The sequence below is a fragment of the Galeopterus variegatus genome, unplaced genomic scaffold (assembly GCF_000696425.1).
Source record: "Galeopterus variegatus unplaced genomic scaffold, G_variegatus-3.0.2 Scaffold1718, whole genome shotgun sequence".
In the NCBI taxonomy this organism is placed as follows: Eukaryota; Metazoa; Chordata; class Mammalia; order Dermoptera; family Cynocephalidae; genus Galeopterus; species Galeopterus variegatus.
In genome coordinates this window covers 49,874-70,877 of record NW_007727829.1, presented here as the reverse complement: position 1 = coordinate 70,877, position 21,004 = coordinate 49,874, and the positions used below count along the sequence as shown (strand labels likewise).

General features: G+C 34.9%; 1 protein-coding gene across 2 annotated transcripts in view; it reads right to left on the bottom strand.

The window, feature by feature from the left end:
* The window catches only part of CLASP2 (cytoplasmic linker associated protein 2), a 192,309-nt gene that overhangs the window by 166,806 nt on the left and 4,499 nt on the right, over positions 1 to 21,004 (bottom strand). For both annotated transcript variants that reach the window (XM_008578557.1, XM_008578556.1), the window contains exons 2-6: positions 11,416 to 11,494; positions 9,984 to 10,087; positions 8,128 to 8,219; positions 6,848 to 6,923; positions 4,801 to 4,898 (exon numbers count right to left, since the gene is read on the bottom strand). In XM_008578557.1, coding sequence (XP_008576779.1) covers positions 4,801 to 4,898; positions 6,848 to 6,923; positions 8,128 to 8,219; positions 9,984 to 10,087; positions 11,416 to 11,494 — 449 coding nt within the window. The remainder of the gene's footprint in view (positions 1 to 4,800; positions 4,899 to 6,847; positions 6,924 to 8,127; positions 8,220 to 9,983; positions 10,088 to 11,415; positions 11,495 to 21,004) is intronic.

Here is a 21,004-nt window from a genome sequence, read left to right as displayed (position 1 = left end):
GAAAATTTTTTTTTTTTTTTTTTTTTGTCTTTTTTTTTTTTCCGTGTCCGGCAACGGATCGCAACCCTCAGTGTTGCCCCCGGACCGTACTGGGACCGGCAGCGGGATCGCAACCCTCGGCATTGCTCCTGCGCCTCGCCCAGCCAGCGAGCGGGAACCGGTCTGTATGTGGGATCCAAACCCGCGGCGGGAGCGCCACCACACTCACAAGCGGCGCACTATAACAGTGCGCCACCGGGCCGGCCCGAGTGTAGAATCTTTTAAGTAATTTTTTTAAAAATTAGAAAATTCAATAGAAGGAAAATAAAACAAAGGCTAAACTGTCCAAAAGATTATAAACACAATTTAGGAGGCTAGGAAGGATCTTACTCAGGATAAGGACAGAGGCCAGTAAAGCTTTAGGAAGGTTCTGACTCATTAGGTAAGGAGAACAGAATTGGAAAATCAACTGTAACCAAAGTCCATCTGTAACTTTAGAGTAAGAATAATAAATCACAAGTACAATATGAAGAGCTTATCTTATTTTAATAACAACGTTATTGAGACAGACTTCACATACCATACATTTCACCTCTTTAAAGTGTACAATTCAATGGTTTTTACTATATCCACACAGTTGTGAGGCATCATCACAATCAATTTTAGAACATTTTCATCACCTCCCAAAGCAAATGCATACCCATTAGCGGTCACTCCCCATTTCCCCTTCTTTCTCCTCGGTCCTAGGCAACCACTAATCTACTTCCTGTCTGTATAAAACATATTTGGCTTATGAGTTGCCATATTTCACTATTTCATATAAATGGAATCATACAATATGAGGCCTTTTTTGACTGGCTTCTTTCACTAATAATGTTGTCAAGGTTCATGCATGTTGTTGTCATCCCTGTTTATGACCAAACAATATTCCATTAGATGGATATACTACCTTTTGTTTATCACTCATCAAATGTCCAGTTGATGGATATATGTGGATGTGGGATGCTTCCACTTTTTGGCTATTATGCATAATGCTGTTATGAACACCAGTGAACAGGTTTTTGTGAGCACATATGTTTTCACATCTCTTGGGTATATAGCTAAGAGTAGAATTACTGAGTCATGATAATTCTATGTTTAACATTTTTGAAGAATTACAAACTGTTTTCCAAAGTTACCGTACCATTTTACATTCCCACTAGCAATGTATAAGGATTCTAATTGCTCAACATCCTTATTGATGCTTGTTATTGTCTGCTTTTTCTTTTTTTTACTTTAGCCACCTAGGGGTGTGAAGTGGTATCTCATTGTAGTTTTGTAGTATATTTCCCTAATGGCTAAATAATGTTGAGTATATTTTTATGTGCGTAAGTCCATCTGTATACTCTCTTTGAAGAAATATCTATTCAAATTCTTTGCCTGTTTTTTTCAAATTGGGTTATTAGTCCTTTCACTGTTGAGTTATAAGAGTCTTTTATATATTCAAGATATAAATCTCTAATAAGAGATTCATTGATAGCATCCCTTGAAGCATAAATTTTTTATTTTGATGAAATCTAATTTATCTATTTTTTTCTTTGGTTCCTGATGCTTTTGATGTCATTTCTAAAAACCATTACCTAGTATTCTCTAAAAGTTTTATTATTTGAGTCCTACATTTAGTTCTGTGATCTATTTTGAGTTAATTTTTGGGTATGGTGTGAGGAAGAGATGCAACTTCATTCTTTGGCATGTGGCCATCCAGTTTTTACAGCACCATTTGTTGAAGACTATTCTTTCTCCATTGAATGGTCTTGGCACTTTTGTTAAAAATCAATGGACCATAAATATGAGTTTATTTCTGGACTCTCAATTCAGTTCAATTGATCTATGTCTAGTTTTATGCCGGTAGCATATGCTGTCAGTGTTTATCTTTTTAAAAATATCTAATAGAAAAAAATTTTTTAATTATTATTGAAAAACTATTTTATCTAACTGTTTTATGAATTATACTTAAGTTTAGTTGTTTTAACAAAGTATGGCTTTGATGCAAATTGTAAGGGTAGGCAAAAAGAACTTTTTTAGAGGGCTGTGTCCAACAGGAAATTTAGAAACCACAAAGGGAGCAGTATTTGAGAGGCAAAAATATCTCTTCTGGAAATTAAAGTTAGAATGTGACCACTATGACAAAAGAATATCTTGTTTCACATTAATGTAATACTCAGTATAAGGTTAACACTTGAGACTATATAAAGGAAAATGAGAAACAGTTACTAGAACAACAGTCTGAAAAATGGGCTAAGTCAAAATTAATCCATGCTTTACCATGCAAAATGTATTCAGCTATGTTTACTTATGTATGCTCTTGTATAAGTGAAATGAATTACAGCAATGATACAAGGGATAGGAGGAAGAAATCAGGATTATTTTGTTATTATAAGGTACTTGCTCTATCCATGAAGCAGTGTTATTTGAAAGTGGACTTGGATTAGTTGCAAATATATACTACAAACTCTAAAAAAAAACACTAAAAAAAGTAAAAAGGAAAAAAGTGCATAACTAATATACTAAGAAGAGAAAGAAAATGGAATCATATAAATGCTCAATTAAAACCAAAAAAGGCAAAAAAACAGTGGAAGACAAAAATAGGAACAAAGAACAAGGGCAACAAATACCAAAGAGTAACAAATATGATTGAATAAATCCAAATGTATCAGTAATCACTATGAACATCAGTGGTCTAAATGCAGCAATTAAAATATAGATTGTCAGAGTAGATCAAAAAACAAGACCGAACAATATGCTATCTACTAGAAACCCACTTTAAATATAAAGACACATATAAATTAAAAGTAAAGGGATGGAGAAAGATACATCATGTTAACACAAATCAAAAGAAAGCAGGAGTTGCTATATTAATTTCAGATAGAGCAGACTTTGGAATAAGGAAAGTTAGCACGGATAAAGAGGGGTACTGCAAAACAAAAAAGGGGTCAGTTCTTCAAGACAACATACCAATCCTTAACATGTATGCTTATAACAACAGAGCATCAACATATGTGAGGCAAAAACTGATAGAAATGCAAGGAGAAATAGACAAATCCACTATAATACTGGGAGCCCTCAACACCCCTCTATCAGAAATGAGAGATTCAGCAGCCAGAAAATCAGCAAGGACATAGTTGAACTAAACAACACCATCAATCAACTGGAAAAAATGGACATCTCTTGTCTGTGTCATCCAACAAGAGCAGAATACAAATTCTTCTCAAGTTCACTTTAACATTCACTAAGGCCACATTCTGGGCCATAAAACACACCTTAACAAATCTTAAAGGACAGAAATCATATAATATCTGCTCTCAGAACACAATGGAATTAAACTAGAAATCAATAACAGAAAGATAGCAAGAAAATCCCCGAAATACTTGGAAATTAAATAAAATACATCTAAGTAACACCTAGGTCAAAGAAGAAATAGCAAGAGAAATTTTAAAATGACAATGAATACACAACTTATAAAAGCTTGTGGGGTGCAGTGAAACAGTGTTTAGAGAAAAATTTAGAAATCTAATTTCCACCATAAGGAACCAGAAAAAGAAGAGCAAATTAAATCCAAAATAAACAGAAGAAAAAATAATAATAAAAATTAGAGCAGAAATTAGTGAAATTGAAAACAGGAAATCAGTAAAGAAAAGCCAACAAAACCAAAAGGTGGTTCTTAAAATGACTGATAAAACTGATGAACCTCTAGCCAGTCTATCTAAGGAAAAAAAGAGAGAAGATAAAAAGGACTAATATCAGAAACTGAAAGAGGGACATCACTAGAGATCCCATGGACATTATAAAGATAATAAAGGACAATAAATTAAGTGATCATATCAATAGATGCAGAAAAACTATGACAAAATCCAATACCCATTCAAAGTAAAAACTCTCAGTAAACTAGGAGAAAGAAACTTTCTCAATTTGATAAAGAATATCTACAAAAATCCTACAGCTTAATGATAATTAATCCTACTTAATGGTAAAAAACTAGAAAATTTCCCACTAAGATTAGGAACAAGGGAAAAATATCCCCTCTCACCACTCCTTTTCAACATCACACTGGAAGTCCTAGCTAATACAATAAGAAAAGTAAATAAAAAGTATACTGATTGGGAAGAAAGAAATAAAATTGTCTTTGCTCATAAATGACATGGTCATGTATGTAGAAAATCCAAAAGAATTAAGGAAAAATCTCCTGGAACTAATAAGCAATTATGTAGCAAGGTTGCAAGATACAAGGTTAATACCTGAAAGTCTGAGACATGAAGAAAAAAAGTATGGTGAAAAAAAGTGTTGGTATACTAGAAGCTTATCAACAGGATCTTTACGGATGTGACTTATGTCACATTCAGATATTATTGATTTCCTTTTCATTTGACTAGGTTTTAAGAATAGCGACTGATTCTTTATACAGCTTTCTGTTACCCAGTTAATTTGTACAGTACCTTTCCACAGTAGGTATTCAGAAAATATTTACTTAATGAATGGACTAATATTTTTACTAAATGCATGCTCAAGCACCTTCCAAATAATGACTATTACCACCTGGTATCAAAGGATAGTTACCTGATGATGGTATTTAATTACATATTAAATAATAAATCGATATATAATGAAACAGTGACCAAAAAATTATAGAATTAAGAACTTTTTAAATGGTGACACCTTATATATCCTTTTGTATCTTTTGAATTTTAAAACACTTCAAGAATTTGAACCTACTTAAAAGAAACAAACAAAATTAAAACTTATAAAACTAGTGGCAAAAAAATAAATAAATAGAACAAGACTTACCTAGCAGGAGGAATTCCTCTCTTACAAAGATCCACCCTCACTTTCTCTCCCATGTGTCTATACATCTCCACTATGGCCAATATTGCAGCATTTCTCACCTGCCAAAGAATTCAGAACTTGTTAAGAAACTTACATACAACACAATAAAATATTTTACCTCAAGGTAACATTACATTAGCAGACCAACTTGAAGCTGAAAGTTGGTTTTAAAGACTCTAAACCTATGGGAGATTATAACATGTCATTAGCAAAAAAACCAAGAGAACCTGCTGAGAAACCTCTAGAGAAATCCAATAAGATAAAGTGTTACAGAAACCCAAGAAACTTATAAATAAAAGTCACTAATTTGGCTTTTAGAAATCTATTTGTAATAAGATTGTGTGAACAACTATCAATAATTGCATTTATACAAATTATCATGGTTTAATATATTTTCCTGGAATAAAACCGCTTTTCAATAATGTGGCCTAAACTTGAACAGATATGTTTACACCAATATTCACATCAGCATTATTCACAATAGCCAAAAGGTGAACACAAACCACATATCCATCCACAGATGAATGGATAAACAAAATGACATGTATACACACACATTCAATGGAATATTATTCAGCCTTAAAAAGAAAGACAGGAAATTTTGATACATGCTACAACATGAACGAACCTTGAGGACATTATGCTAAATAAAATAAGCACCAGATGCAAAAGGACAAATATCATATGGTCCAATCTCTATGAGGTAACTAGAGTAGTCACAGAAACGGAATGTAGAATGTTGGTTGCCAGGAGCTGGGGAAAGTTACTGTTTAATGGTACAGAGTTTGGTTTGGGAAAATGAAAAAATTCTGGAGACTGAGTTCAGTTTGGGAAGATGAAAAAGTTCTAGAGATAGATGGCGGTGATGGTTGCAAAACAATGTGAATGTACTTAATGCCACTTAAAAAGAGTTGGAGAGGTAAATTTTGTGTTGTGTATACTTTACCACAATGAAAAAAGAATATTGCCTAAAGACAGGAATTTGGAAGACAGCTTTAGTTTTCTTGCACAGCTCACTGTCAAAGAGTAACTGAAAAGACAGTAGAACTCTGTACAAACCTCCTGAGGGGTAGCTAGTACCTCACACCTTACCCAGGGTCATTCCAAATGTCCTAGCTGTGCCAAAAAGCTTACAGCCAAGATTCAACTTCACCAGGATGGATGATCAGAACACCTCCCTGCACTATGCCTGTAGTACGGACAGGTCAGATAAAGAAGTTTCTAATGAGTGTTACACCACTGACACAAATCCTCCCTGTTAAAGAGGGTTACAACTACCACAAAAAGTTCTTATGCAATCATATTCAAGAATAAAGAAAGGAAGCTGGTAACCTGTCCTCACAATTAACATATAGGAAGACTACAAAAGGGAATCCAGATTTTTTGTTACTCAATCTCTCAAACTCAAGAACTAGCCATTAAGTCCCACCTATCCTTAATATTAGCCAAACAACTCACAAACTTAAGCAAGCTACATGAATATAATGTACCTTCGAAAGTTAACTTTGATGGATTTTAAAAGAAAAAATATGGAAAAAAATCTTTTTTTTTTTTTTTTCTTTTTTTTTTTTTAAAACATGAATATAATGTACCTTCGAAAGTTAACTTTGATGGATTTTAAAAGAAAAAATATGGAAAAAAATCTTTTTTTTTTTTTTTTCTCTTTTTGTCTTTTTTCGTGTCCGGCAACGGATCGCAACCCTCAGTGTCATGCCCGTACCGGACCGGGACCGGCAACGGAATCGCAACCCTCAGTGTTGCTCCCACACCTCGCTCAGCCAGTGAGCAGGAACCGGTCTGTATGTGGGATCCGAACCCTTGGCGGGAGCGCCACCACGCTCCCAAGCGGCGCACTGTAGCAGTGCGCCACCGGGCCGGCCCTGGAAAAAAATCTTGATTTCATCACCACCCCCATCCTCTCCCTTCTTTTTTAAAAATGGGATAAGAACACTAGAAAAAAAGGATAGCAAAAAAGTTAGTCAATGCTTGAAAGTAAATAAATTTTTACCTGACTGTTGGAATCTCCAAATAGGATACACAAATGCGGTACCAACTTGCTGATGACTAGTGGCTGAGCCCCAAAACTAAATATAATGTAAGAAAAAAATAAAGAGAATTTGGTTTTAATCAAATAATAAACAAAATACCCTTAAAACTTTCTCATCTATATCAACATGACAAATACGGTGGAGAGGATGGGCTCACATCATTAAAACACGAAGGACATGAGACACAAGCAAAAAATAATTCTAAACAATATGAAATATGCAAAGTTGAATAATCTTGACTGACACCGAAAATTCTCAATATATGATCCAGAAGAGCAAGATGTTCAACCAATGGCACTCTTAAGCCTAGCAACCTTTTAATTACTTAAGAAAATCAGAACTTTCACTTTTGAAAGTGATTTTTTTTTTTTTTAGACTCTGGATTTCAAATAAATTTGTATTCTAATGAAACAAGTAAATTAAAAGATCTTTATCCATGCATATTAATATTTTGATGAGGTCACAGGTTGAAAGCACATGACAAGAGAGCCAAAAACCACAAAAATTGTGCAAACTGAATGCACTTACAAGCTCTTGATGGCAGAAAGGACCATAGAGCAGTAAAAGAAAATAAACGAAAGCATAGTTAAGAAAGGGAAGTAACACTACAGGAAAAGTTGAAAGCTATTACTTGTTATCTATCATATTGCATAGAACCTGAAAAAAATAATCCAGAACAAGAACGAAAACCCCAGTCCACATTTTTCATACTAGAGTCAAAGCTCTGTGGCACCTATGCTGTTAGAGTTCTGCACACTGCTACCAGACTTGCTGTCCAGTTACCTGGGAGAGTCTTGTGCAGTCTATAATTCTGATAGACACCGCACTGCTCTAGGAAGCCTAGGGCCAATTGGCAAGGGAGTAGAGGGGGAGTGTTAAGCTACAATACGTGAAATACCATTCAGTTAAAAACAATTCCAAATTGGACGCAGAATGGAAATAGACCCTAAGTTATCAGCACATCAGTTCTATGACCATCTATTTTGGGTGGCTACTATTAATACACTAAAGAAAAAAAGAAACATTTGTTATCACTGACTGATAATTCAAAAATTAACAGCATGAAAGATAACATACACAAAAAAATTAACAGGAAAGGTATCAAAAACTTTTGTGCTGGAGATCAATTAATAACTATTTTAAACTTGTTATTTCCATAGGTTTCCTTGACCTCGTGAAATGGATTTTTTTAGGGAAATGAAAAACGTAAGAAGGCTGTTTTCGGTAATCATTAACTTACGTGTTTAAGGTTTCAATAAGACATAGACACATGCCTTCTCGAGACCGAAAATTCTTGTGCTTAAAACCAGAAGCCAACTGTTCCCAAATGTACTATTTGAAAGAAAAGTAAACATGTAAAACAAAAAATTAAATCATTCATACTATATTCTTTTACCTCTACCCAACCTTATTGGTAAATGAATTTTTTCATCAGATTGTTCACTTCTCTACTACTTACAATTTTTTCTACACCAAATTTGTACTGCAATTGCTCTCACCCATTTCTAATGTCTTAATTACATTTTTAGTGTTTATCATATCACATTTTTAGTGTTTATATATTTTTCACTTCAGGTTTCAATTATTCTCAAAAAAAAACATGTCCAACACCTAAAAACCTTAGAATTTTCAATGACACAGGATTTCTTCTACACTTTGGAAAACTTCAATAACAATGCACCATTATAAGCCCAGTAGTCCAGTAAGCATTTAAGAGGTCCAACCCTGCCTAGCAACTAGTACAGACTGTCACATGGAACAGGCTTTTCAACATTTTATAAGGCTTTTCTCCTTTTAATACTGGATCCAAATACAGAAACATATTTGGGCAAGTCATTCTATGGCTACCTATCATAATTTTCTTTTGGAAAAAGCACAGATAAACCTATACAAATAATCCATAACAATTATTTGTATTTGGTATAACAAGGAATCCAACTTTATTTCTCCAAACATATAGCCAGTTGCCCCAATCAATCCTTCCCCCGTATTTGGAAACACCACCTTTACCATTTACTAAATTCTCTCTCTCTCTCGCGCGCGCGCACACACACACACACACACACACACACACACACACACACACACACCCCTTTTCTGCACTCAGTATTCTTTCTGGAATCTGTACTCAGTTCTCCGAAAGTATTTCTCTCTACCTTCAGAAAGGTAAATTGGAAGTTTACCAAAAATCCTCAAATGTGAATAATCTGACTCAGCAATACCATCCCTGGAACTCTGTTCTACATAAATACTTATATTTATGTCCAAAGATATATGTACAAGGATGTTCCTTATAGCACTGTTTGCAATAACAGAAAGGAAGCCAGAACAACTTAAAATGTCAATCAGTGTTGAAGGATACCCACCAAACTATTAACAAGGATTAGTTCTGAGATACACCTAGGAAATCTGTTTACTTTTATAATTCAATACTCTGGATTTTTTATAAAACATATGTAATACAATTTTAAAGCTGCATTTTAAATATCACATGACATCATTGTGTATACTGTACATTCTGATTTTCTTCTACTTGAGCTACTCTCTAAATCTTTGTTTATGTGTCAATTTACTTTTGTTCTCCTTCCAGAGTATCTCCATAAGGGCAAATTATTTCTATCGTATTCATAAAACCCAGGTCACTGTCACATATGCTTTATATAGATAGTAACCACCTATTAAAATGAAAAATATTCTTCCTGTCTCTCAAGAGTTGCAGAAATTAATATAACAATCACTGGTTCTCAAAATAAGCTTTCTCATTCAATATTTCATAATTTGCAAGTACAGAAAACTAGAAAATACTAAAGTACAGTACAATCAGTATATTCTCAAATTGCTTAAATCTATGAGTTAGCTTTCTTTAAAAAAAGCATTAAAGAGTAAAAAATAAGAAAAAGAGAAAGAAAAATATCAAAAAGCTAAATACTGGCATTGTACCTTGTTTCAACTTCTTTGAAGCTTTAGCAACAATTCATTGTTTAAAATTTCCACTTACATGCCCCCTGCAGCTTTACTACTTGCTCTGATTATCATCTATTTTTACTGATAGTTATCATTAATCAGCAAAATCTGAATTTTAAAATGTAGGCATACCATAGGGGGTGCTACTTGATCCATTAACTTCAGTAACAGAGTCTGTGCTTCATCTCGAACCTTGTCTTTGGCATCTCCCATTCTGTCTATTAAAGCTACAATAACTAAAGAGAAGGAAGGAAGACAAAAGTAAATATTTATAACTCATTTCCATTAAACTATATTTTACAAAATTACAAACACCAATTGTTTCCATAAATGAAGAGTTATGATGTAAAGAAAATGTTTTAAGTTCTTTATTCATGAGTCCAATAGAAAATAAGAGAAGTTTCAAAAGAATATATACTGTATGATATTCACTTATAATAATGTTTAAAAAAACCAGTCAAAACTAAATATTATTCTACGTAGAGATATGTATAGATGGTCTTGCTCTACAGATGAGAAAGAAAATGTTTATCCCAAAAGTAATGACAGGGGTTACCTCTGGTAAAGGGAAGAAGGTGCCATCAGGATGAGAAAAGGAGCATCTAAAGAACTGGCAGAGTTCTACTTTCTTGATGTGGCTATAGTTAGATGTTGGTTTTATAATTATTCTTTAAATTATACATATTCGATATGCATTCTTCCATATGTATGACATATTCCGCAACTGACAAACAAAAGCAAAAAGCCTAGGCCCCTGGGGTTGAGATTTTTCTCTACCATGTCCTAGACTTCAGCACTACTCTATGAAAAGAGGCAAAAAGGCAGGTTACAGTCTATCCTTGGACAATTTTCACAATCAAGGTTTCTGTAACTATAAATCAACAATGCACCACAAAGAAATCACATCCTATATTGAAAATGACACTGTAAGTTACAGTTGTCCCTTGAACAATATGGGGGTTAGGGTTGCCAACCCCTGCACAGTTAAAAATCCCCACATAACTCTCCCCCTTGGCACTGTGCACCCTGAGCCTGTGGGTGGGTTGGGGAGGGGACATCACTGTGGATACTGAAAGTCTACTCTCTGTATCCGCAGATTCTGCCTACTGAGAATAATGTATTTTTGATCCGCATATTTGTTATATCCATGGATGCAGAACCCACAATTTATTTATTGAAAAAAATCCAAGTATAAGTGGACCCAAGCAGTTCAAACCCCATGTTGTTCAAGGGTCAACTGTACATTATAAATTTTAGTATTTCACAAAAAAGTTAAAAAAATCCAGTAAAAAGTTTGAAAATGTGAAGTAAAAATCTATTAGTAGTAGATTTAGGAAGTTTGGGGGGTATTTTTTGCTTTTGTTTTTTGCCTCAAAGGGCATGCAATTATCTGTTTAAATAGGTCTAAAATCTTTTGTCTGGGTACACTAAAGCGCTAAATAGCATATCTCTGGGTTGTACAAAATTAATTTTTGAATTTACAGAGAAATAATTCTGTTAAATAAAAACTTAAAAAAGTCACTATGTCAAACCCTACAATGATTTTTAGATAAAGTTAACTTACCCATTGCTACATAGGATTTAAATCGTGTTGATAATCTGTCCACAAAGGCACTTAAAAGTTCTAATCCCATTAGTGATACCTACAGATAAAAAGAAGTCTTAATTAATACAAATTACTGGTGCATACTTCAATATCAATATATAATTTTTGACATATATTACTAAGCTTAAGAAAAACAAAATTAAGTATCCAAGGGTAAACACTCATGAGGTTGGGGCACCCTGTTCTCAAACGGTTCAATAATAACGATAATAATAATGTGTAAGTATGCAGGAACATACTTGGCAAAATGTTAGTAACTGGTAGGTCGGGTAAAGGTTATACAGGAGTTCACTGACTATACTTGCAACTTTCCTATAACTTTGAAATGTTTCCTAAATAAAACAGTTAAAAAATTTAAAAGTACCTTTAATTACAGAGGAATTTCAGCTTCTGCTAGGATGTAAAAACTAGAAAATCACTCTCATTCTAATAATCTACAAAATCATAACTATTCTTGAGCCATCAGAAAGCTGGGGTTGTAGAATAAACAACTAGCCTGAAATCTAAGAAAAGACATGGGACACAAGCAGTAGGTCACATGTGACAGAAGACAGAAGGAAAATAAAGCTGTGATACAAATGGGTAAGAGGAATTCAGCTACATTTAAGAAAACTGTTAATAGCTGAGTGTGGACTAGCATGAAAATACAGAATCCCTAGTAGCCACAGACACGAGGAGAGTTTGTATTCACTTGCAGGCATACCCTTGCAAGCTCTTTCTCCACAAACCTTCACTGAACCCTCATAATTAAGACAGAAGACTGGAGAAAGTATCTCTTGGTTGTATAACTCTGAAGGAAGAAAGAAGCTGCCTCTGCAGGGAAGACACAAAGGCTTCCAGTATTCTTGCCCTGCAAAAAACAAAAGTTTCAAGCTACTAAGGGAAGGACATCAAGCACTGTTATCTCCAGGGCCCAGGTAAAACTCACTGCCATTCAGGGAAAAAAGAAAAAGATAAAAAGCCCCTGCACCTCAGGGGGAGAAGCAGAAACCAACTTGGGCCCAGATAATTAAAGGTCTCCAGTTGGGATAAGGCATAATCTTTGATAAAGTCTCACCCCAAGCCTCAGGGACACCTTAAGGAGCCCCTGAGACTGAAGCTGAAACATAAAAATAAAGAATGCCTCTCTCCCTACAACCGGTTAGCAAGCACAAAATAGAAGCAATAGCAGCCTACCATTGGGAAAGGGGCAAGAATATGGAGAAAAACCCTTTACGAAGTATAGGGAAGGCCTAAAGTGCAGAGTCAAGCAGAAACATAAAGGAAAACACTCCATCAAACTAACCAAATGATAGAAGAATCTGAAGCAAACATGAACTCATAGTAACTGTAGCAACCATAATATCCAAACCTAACTCAACTCCTAACTAGAATGATTACACAGCTCAACACTATGAGCTTAACAGAAAAAGAGATGTACCATTTCCAGCCATAAATACTATTTAACTTAGTCTTAAATACCGTCCAGCTTTCAACTAAAAAGTGTGTGAGACACAAAAAAGCAAAGGGGGAAAAATCCCACTGTAGAGACCAAAGCAATCAATAAATCAAAATACATAAATAATCCAGAGATTGCAATTATCAGAAAGAGAATTTTTAAAGTAACCATAATTAGGACTGGCTGGTTAGCTCAGTTAGTTACAGCACGGATCCCTGCATCAGCCAGCTGCCAAAAATAAAATAAAAATAACCACAATTAACGCATTAAAGGCTCTAGTTAAAAGAACAAACAACACTCATGAATAAATGAGGAATTTCAGCAGAGATGAAAACCTTAAGACAGAGTCAAATACAAATGATAAAAAACATAAAAGGCATAAAAATTAGTAAAAGGGATTAAGAATGTCTTTGATAGACTCATCAATAGATTTGACACTGAGAAGAAAAGAATCAGTGAACTTAAAGATAGGCCAAAAGAAATTACCCAAACTGAAATGCAAAGAGGAAAAAAAAAGGAGTGGGGGGTGGGGTGGACAAAGCATTCAAGAGGAGTGGGACAATACCAAATTGTCTAATATGTACGTTATAGGAATTCCAAAAAAAGAATGATAGAGAAAAAGGCAGAAGAAATATTTGGAGAGAAAACGACAAGAATTTGGTAAGAATAATGAAAGGCATCAAACCACGTATCCAAAAGTCTCAGAAAATTCCAAAATGGAAAATTCCGAAATACACCAAGACACATCATATTCAAAGTATAAAACCAAAAAGAGAGAAAAATCTTAAAGTTGATGAAAAGAAGAAAAAAACAGACATTAAACACACAAGTACAGCAGACCTCCTACCAAAAAATCTGAGTAAGAAAACACGGGTGACATCTTTTCAGTACTGCAAAAAAAAGTTCTGTCAGCTCAGAATCCTATACCTAACTCTAACTTCAGTGCCACCTCTCGCTCACCAAGCTCCAGATCAAGGAGAAGTGGGGTAAGTGAAGAGGTCTCTATTCCACAGCTCGTACAAAGCAGACTGCCTGCAAATTGACTGGTGGTAAAGTACCCAGGAAACAAGTGGCTACAAAAGCTGCTCACAAGAGTGCGCCCTCTACTGGTGGGGTGAAGAAACCTCGTCATTACAGGCCCGGTACTGTGGCACCCCATGAAATTAGACGTTATCAGAAGTCTACTGAACTTCTGATTCGCAAACTCCCCTTCCACCATCTGGTGTGAGAAATTGCTCAGGATTTCAAAACAGATCTGCACTTCCAGAGCACAGCTATTGATGCTTTGCAGGAGGCAAGTGAGGCCTATCTGGTTGGCCTTTTCAAAGACACCAACCTGTGTGCTATCCATGCCAAATGTGTAACAATTACGCCAAAAGACATCCATCTAGCACGCTGCATACGTGGAGAATGTGCTTAAGAATCCACTATGATCAGATCAGAAACATTTCATTCTCAAAAAAAAATTTCTCTTCTTCCTGCTATTGGTAGTTCTGAATGTTAGATTTTTTTTTTCCCATGGGGTCAAAAGGTACCTAAGTATATGGTTGCAAGTGGAAAAATAGGGGACAGAAATCAGGTATTTGCAGTTTTTCCATTTTCATTTGTGTGTGAATTTTTAATATAAATGCAGGAACATAGAGCATTAATGCAAGTCAAAATGTTTCAGTTAACAAGTTTCAGCAGTTCAACTTTATAACAATAATAAATAAACCTGTCAAATTTTTCTGGACAATGCCAGCATTTGGATTTTTTTAAAACAAGTAAATTTCTTATTGACAGCAAAAAAAAAAAAAAAGAAAGAAAGAAAGAAAGAAAAGAATCCTATAGCTAGTGAAATTATCTCTCAAGAATAAAAGAGAAATAAAGACTTTTTCAAACAAAATCTAACAGAATTCATTACAATGGATGTTACAAAAGATGTTACAGGAAAATCTTCTGGTAAAAAGTACATGACAGCAGACAAAAACATATCTACACCAAGAAATAAATAACTTGGGGAAATAGTTAAAATTAAAGTAAATATTAAAAACTTAAAAATATATGTATATTTATCACTCTAAGAAATAAATGACCCTCTAAAGCAAATAAAAGACCTAGTGAGTTTGGTAATACCTCAGGATAAAAGGTCACTATGAAAAAATCAATTGTGGAGCCAGCTGGTTAGCTGAGCTTGGTGTTATAACACCAATGTCAAGGGTTCAGATCCCTATACCAGCCGGTCATTGAAAAAAAATCAATTGTATTTCTATATACTAGCCCTCAACAATTGGGGATTAAAAGTTTAAAAAACATTATCATTTATAAAACTAACAAAATTCACAAAATACTTAGATATAAGTCTAATAATTATGTACAAGATCTACATGCTGAAATTACAAAATGCTGATGAAAGTGATCAAAGAAGAGCTAAAAAATGAATAGATGTATGAAATTCATGGATTGGAAGACTCAAATTTTACTGAGATTTTAAAACCCACAAACTGTTCTACAGAGTGACTGCAAACTCAGTCAAAATCCCAGCAGGATTTGATGCAGAAATTGACAAACTGATCCTGAAATACATATGAAAAAGTAAATTAATTAGAAAACCCATACTAATATTGACTAAGAAAACAAAGTTAAAGTCAAATTACTGATTTCAAGACAATGTATAGAGACAGTGTTGTATTATAAAAGGATGGTCACATAGATCAATGGAACAGAGCAAGAATACAAAAGTAGACCCACATGTATACAGACAATTGATATCCAACAACTATGCAAAAGCAATTCAATGAAGGAAAAAGTCTTTCAACAAATGATGGTGTTAAAATTGGACATCCATATGCAAAACAATAAACTTCAATCTATACATCACATCATTTAAAAAAATTAACTCAAAAATGTATCAAAGACATAAATCTAAAACACAATACTATAAAACTACTAAAAAAAAAACAAAGGGAGAAAAATTTTCTGACCTTTATTAAACAAAGAATTCTTGATACAACATAAAAAGCACAATGAATAAAAGAAAAATATTGATAAACTAGACTTCTGCCACTGCTGGCAGTCCTGCTTTCTTCAGTGGAACACCTATGCACCTCTCCCAGGGGCACAGAGTCCCATCACAGCTCCAGCAAACCCACCCAGAGCCACCAACTCCAGCTGGGAAACTGTGGAGTGCCCCTGCACCTCTCTCAAGGGGCACAGAGTACATCTGTACCTCCAGCAAGCCTGCCCAAGGCCACCCACCCCAGCTGAGGAGCTGTAAAGCAACCCAGTGTCTCTCTTGGGGGTGCAGGTGCCTATCCATGACCCCACCAACTCTGCCCAGAGTGACCCACCCCAATAACGGTGCTACAAAGTACCCCAGGGTCTCATTTGGGGATGTAGGGTCCTGCCCACAACCTCAGCAACCTTGCCCAGAGTGGCTCACTCCAGCTGAGGAACTACAGAGTGACACAGTGTCTCTCTTGGGGGTGCAGGGGCATGTCCATGGCCCCAGCAACCTCACCCAGCATGACCCAGTCCAGCTCAGGAGATGCAGAACAAATCAGCTTCTTGGGGGTACAGGGTTCCATCCACAACCCAGAGACCTCGCCCAGAGTGGCTCACTTCAACTGTGAAGCTGCAGAGCACCCCAGGATCTCTCTTGGGTACAAATATGACATGATCTTATATATAACAGAAAAACCTAAAGACTTCACCAAAAAACTCTTAGAACTCATAAACAGATTCAGTAACGTTGCAGGATACAAAATTAACACACAAAAATCAGTAGTATCTCTATACACCAACAACAGACTATGAGAAAAAGAAATCAAGAAAGCAATCGCATTTACAGTAGAGACAAAAAAATAAAATACTTAGGAATAAGTTTAACCAAGGAGGTGAAAGAACTCTATGATGAAAACTACAAACACTGATGAAAGAAATTAAAGAGGACACAAAAAAGTGAAAAGAATTCCATGTTCATGGATTAGAAAAATTAATATTGTCAAAATAACCATATTACCCAAAGCAATCTACAGATTCAATGCAATCCCTATCAAAATACCAATGGTATTCTTCACTGAAATAGAAAAAACAATCCTGAAATTCATATGGGACCCAAAAAGACCCCAAATAGCCAAAACAATTCTGAAAAAAACTAACAAAGCAGAGGCATCACACTACCTGACATCTAAATATGCTACAAAGCTATAGTAATCAAAACATCATGGTACTGGCATAAATAAATGCATGGGCAAATGGAACAGAATAGAGAACCCAGAAATAAATCCATATATCTACAGCTTACCTCACACCCATACACAAAAATTAACTCAAAATGGATCACAAACCTAAATGTAAGAGCTGAAACTATAAAACTATTAGAACAAAACATTATGACCTTGGTCATGATTTCTTAGGACACAAAAAGCACAAGTAACAAAAAATAACAAAGTAGATGAATTAGACTTTACCAAAATTAAAAACACTTGGTCTTCAAAAAACAACATGAAGAAAGTGAAAAGACAACCAACAGAACAGGAGAAAATATTTGCAAATCATATATCTGATAAAGGACTTGTCTACAGAATACATAAAGAACTCTTACAACTCAATAATAAAAGGACAAATAACCTAGTTTTTAAAATGAACAAACAGAAAAGAATAGATAGCCCAGAAATCGGCCCACATAAGTACAGTCAAATATTCTCTGACAGAGAAGCAAAGGTAATATAATGGAAAAAAGATAGTCTTTGAATAAGTGGTGCTGAAACTACAGAACATACACAAGCAAAAAAATGAATCCAGACACAGACTTTACACCTTTCTCAAAAAGTTAACTCAAAATGGATCACAGAACTAAATGTAAAATGCAAAACTATAACATTCATAAAAGATAACATAGGATAAAATCAAGTTGACATTGGGTGTAGCAATGACTTTTTAGGTACAACACCAAAGGTATAATACATGAAAGAAAAAACTGATAAGATGGACTTCATTAAAATGAAAAACTTCTGCTCTACAAAAGATAATGTCAAGAGAATGAAAAAACAACCGACAGACTGGAAGAAAATATATGCAAAAGACACATCTGATAAGAGACAAAACATAGAAGAACTCAACAAGAGAAATTCAAATAAATGGAGTCAAAACAAACAAACAAAAAAGAACTCAACAATATAAAATGAACAACTTGATTTAAAAATGGGCAAAAAGCCTGAACAGATATCTCACCAAAGAAGATATGATATGCAGATAGCAAATAAGCATATGAAAAGATGCTCAACATCGTATGTTATTAGGGAACTGCAAACTTCAACAATATAAAATGAACAACTTGATTTAAAAATGGGCAAAAAGCCTGAACAGATATCTCACCAAAGAAGATATGATATGTAGATAGCAAATAAGCATATGAAAAGATGCTCAACATCGTATGTTATTAGGGAACTGCAAACTAAAACAATAAGATACCACTACACACCTATTAGAATGACCAAAACCCAACACACTGACAACACCAAATGCTGGCAAAGATATGAAGTGACAAGAACTCTCATTCACTGAAGGTAGGAATGCAAAATGACACAGCCATTTTGGCAGTTTCTTAGAAAGCTAAACGTACTCTTCCCATACAATCCGGCAATCACTCACACTCCTTAGTATTCACCCAAAGGAGCTGAAAACTTATGTGTACATAAAAATCTGCACGCGGTTGTTCATAGCAACTTTATTCACAGTTGTCAAAACTTGGAAGCTGCCAAGATGTTCTTCATACGTGGATGGATAAACTGTGGCATATCCGCGCAATGGAATATAATTCATAACAGAAAAGAAATGAGCTACCAAGCCATGAATAAGACATGGAGGAACCTCAAATCCATATTACTAAGTGAAAGAAGACAGTCTGAAAAGACTACATATACTGTTTGATTCCAACTATATGACATTCTGGAAAAGGAAAAACTATGGAGACAATAACAGGATCAACGGTTGCCAGGGATAAAAGGGAGAGAGGGGTGAACATGTAGAACAGAGAGGATTTTCAGAGAAGTAAAAACTATTCTGTATGATACTATAATGGTGGATACATGTCATTATACATTTGTCAAACCCATAGAATGTAAAACACTAAGAGTGAACTCTAATGTAAACTGTGGACTTCGGGTGATAACAATGTGTGAATGTAGGTTCATCAACAGTAACAAGTGTCCCACTCTCGTGAGGGATGTTGACAGTGGGGGTGGCTATGCATTGTGTGGAGGCAGGAGGGTATATGGGAAATTTATGTCTCGTCTACTCAATTTTGCTGTGAACCTAAAACTGCTCTAAAAAATAAAACCTATTAAAAAACAAAAATGGGCAAAGGATTTGAATAGACATTTCTCCAAAGAAGATATACAAATGGCATATAAGCACATAAATAGATGCTCAACATCAGTAGTCATTAGAGAAATGCAAATCAAAACTACAAGAAGATACCAGTTCACACCTCCTAGGAAAATGGAAAATAACAAGTGTTGGTAAGGAAGTGGAGAAACTGGCACCTTTGTACTTTGTTGGTGGGAATGTAAAATCGTGCAGCCACTGTAGAAAACAGTTTGGCAATTCTTCCAAAAGTTAAAGAATTACCACATAACTCAACAATTCTGCTCCTAGGTATTATACCCAAAGGAAGTGAAAACAGGGAACTTTGCTTTCACTTTGTTTCACAAACAGATACTTACACACCAATGTTCATTTTAGCACTGTTCACAAGAGCCAAAAGGTGGAAACAGCTCATATGTCCATCAACTGATGCACAGATAAACAAAATGTGATACACGCATACAACAGAATTTTATTCTGCCATAAACAGGAATGACTGATACATGCTACAACATGGATGAACTCTGAAAATACTATAAGCCAGTCATGAAAGCCACATGTCATATGGTTCAATTCATAAGAAATGTCCAGAATAGGCAAATCTACAGGGACAGAATGTAGATTAGTGGTTGCTTAAAACTGGAATAGGGTAGGGGGTGGAGAGTAGGGTAACAGCTAAAGAGTACAGGGTTCTTTGAAAGGTGATAAAAATGTTCTAAAATTGACTGTGGTGATGGTTGCACATACTTACAGCTATACTAAAACCAATGAACTACACACTTCAAATGAGTGAGTTACATAGAACATAAATTATATCAATAAAGCTGTTAAAAAACATAACTGAAAATCCAGAAATAGACTCAATTACTCATAAAATGTAATATATGATAAAAACAGTATCTCAAATTATCAGGAGAAACATGTACTCTTAAGAACTTATTAATGAATTTACCTCCAAGATATAATAGCAAAGTTATGAAAAGACATATGCAAATATTATTCATCACAAGAGACTGAAAATTATCTAGACATTTATCAATATGGGACAGATTCAATAAGCTATGGGTATCTACACTACAGGGTACCATGACACTTTCAAAATAAAAATGAAGACGGCCGGCCCAGTGGCGCACTGGATAGTGCGCCGCTTGAGAAGCGCGGCGGCGCTCCCGTCCACACCATTCCCCACTAAAAGGAACTAGAGCTTCTTGGATGGCAGATTCCAGGGCTGGGGCAGGAAATATGACATCAAAGAAGCTATCAAAAATAACAGGGTCATGCCAAGATAGGACAGTTTGAATATTAAAAAGGATAATAACTGCATTGCCTTAAAACACATTAGATACATTTAAATACATTCATAATGATACCAAAAACAGAACAAAAACTATTTGGCCGACACTGAAATGACAGAAAATCACCTCGTTATTTTCACAATTAGCAAATTAAAAGGAAAGACTCATATAAATATACCTGATATTGTACATAAACTGGGTAAATAAACAGTTGTAAATGGGGGAAGTTTATTTTTATAAAAGTATTCCAGCTAACAAATAAAGGTATGAAGAACTGAAATATAACCATTTTGCAAACTCTAATGAATTAATAGCTCTAGGCATTAATGGCTGCTAACATCACAAAAGAGAGATTCAGACCTGATGCGCCCTCTAGATCTATGTGCCTCCTGATGAAAGGAGAGCATTACCTATGAAATAGTCTTGCCAAAAAGAGAGACACAGAAGGATTGAATCTGATTAAGTC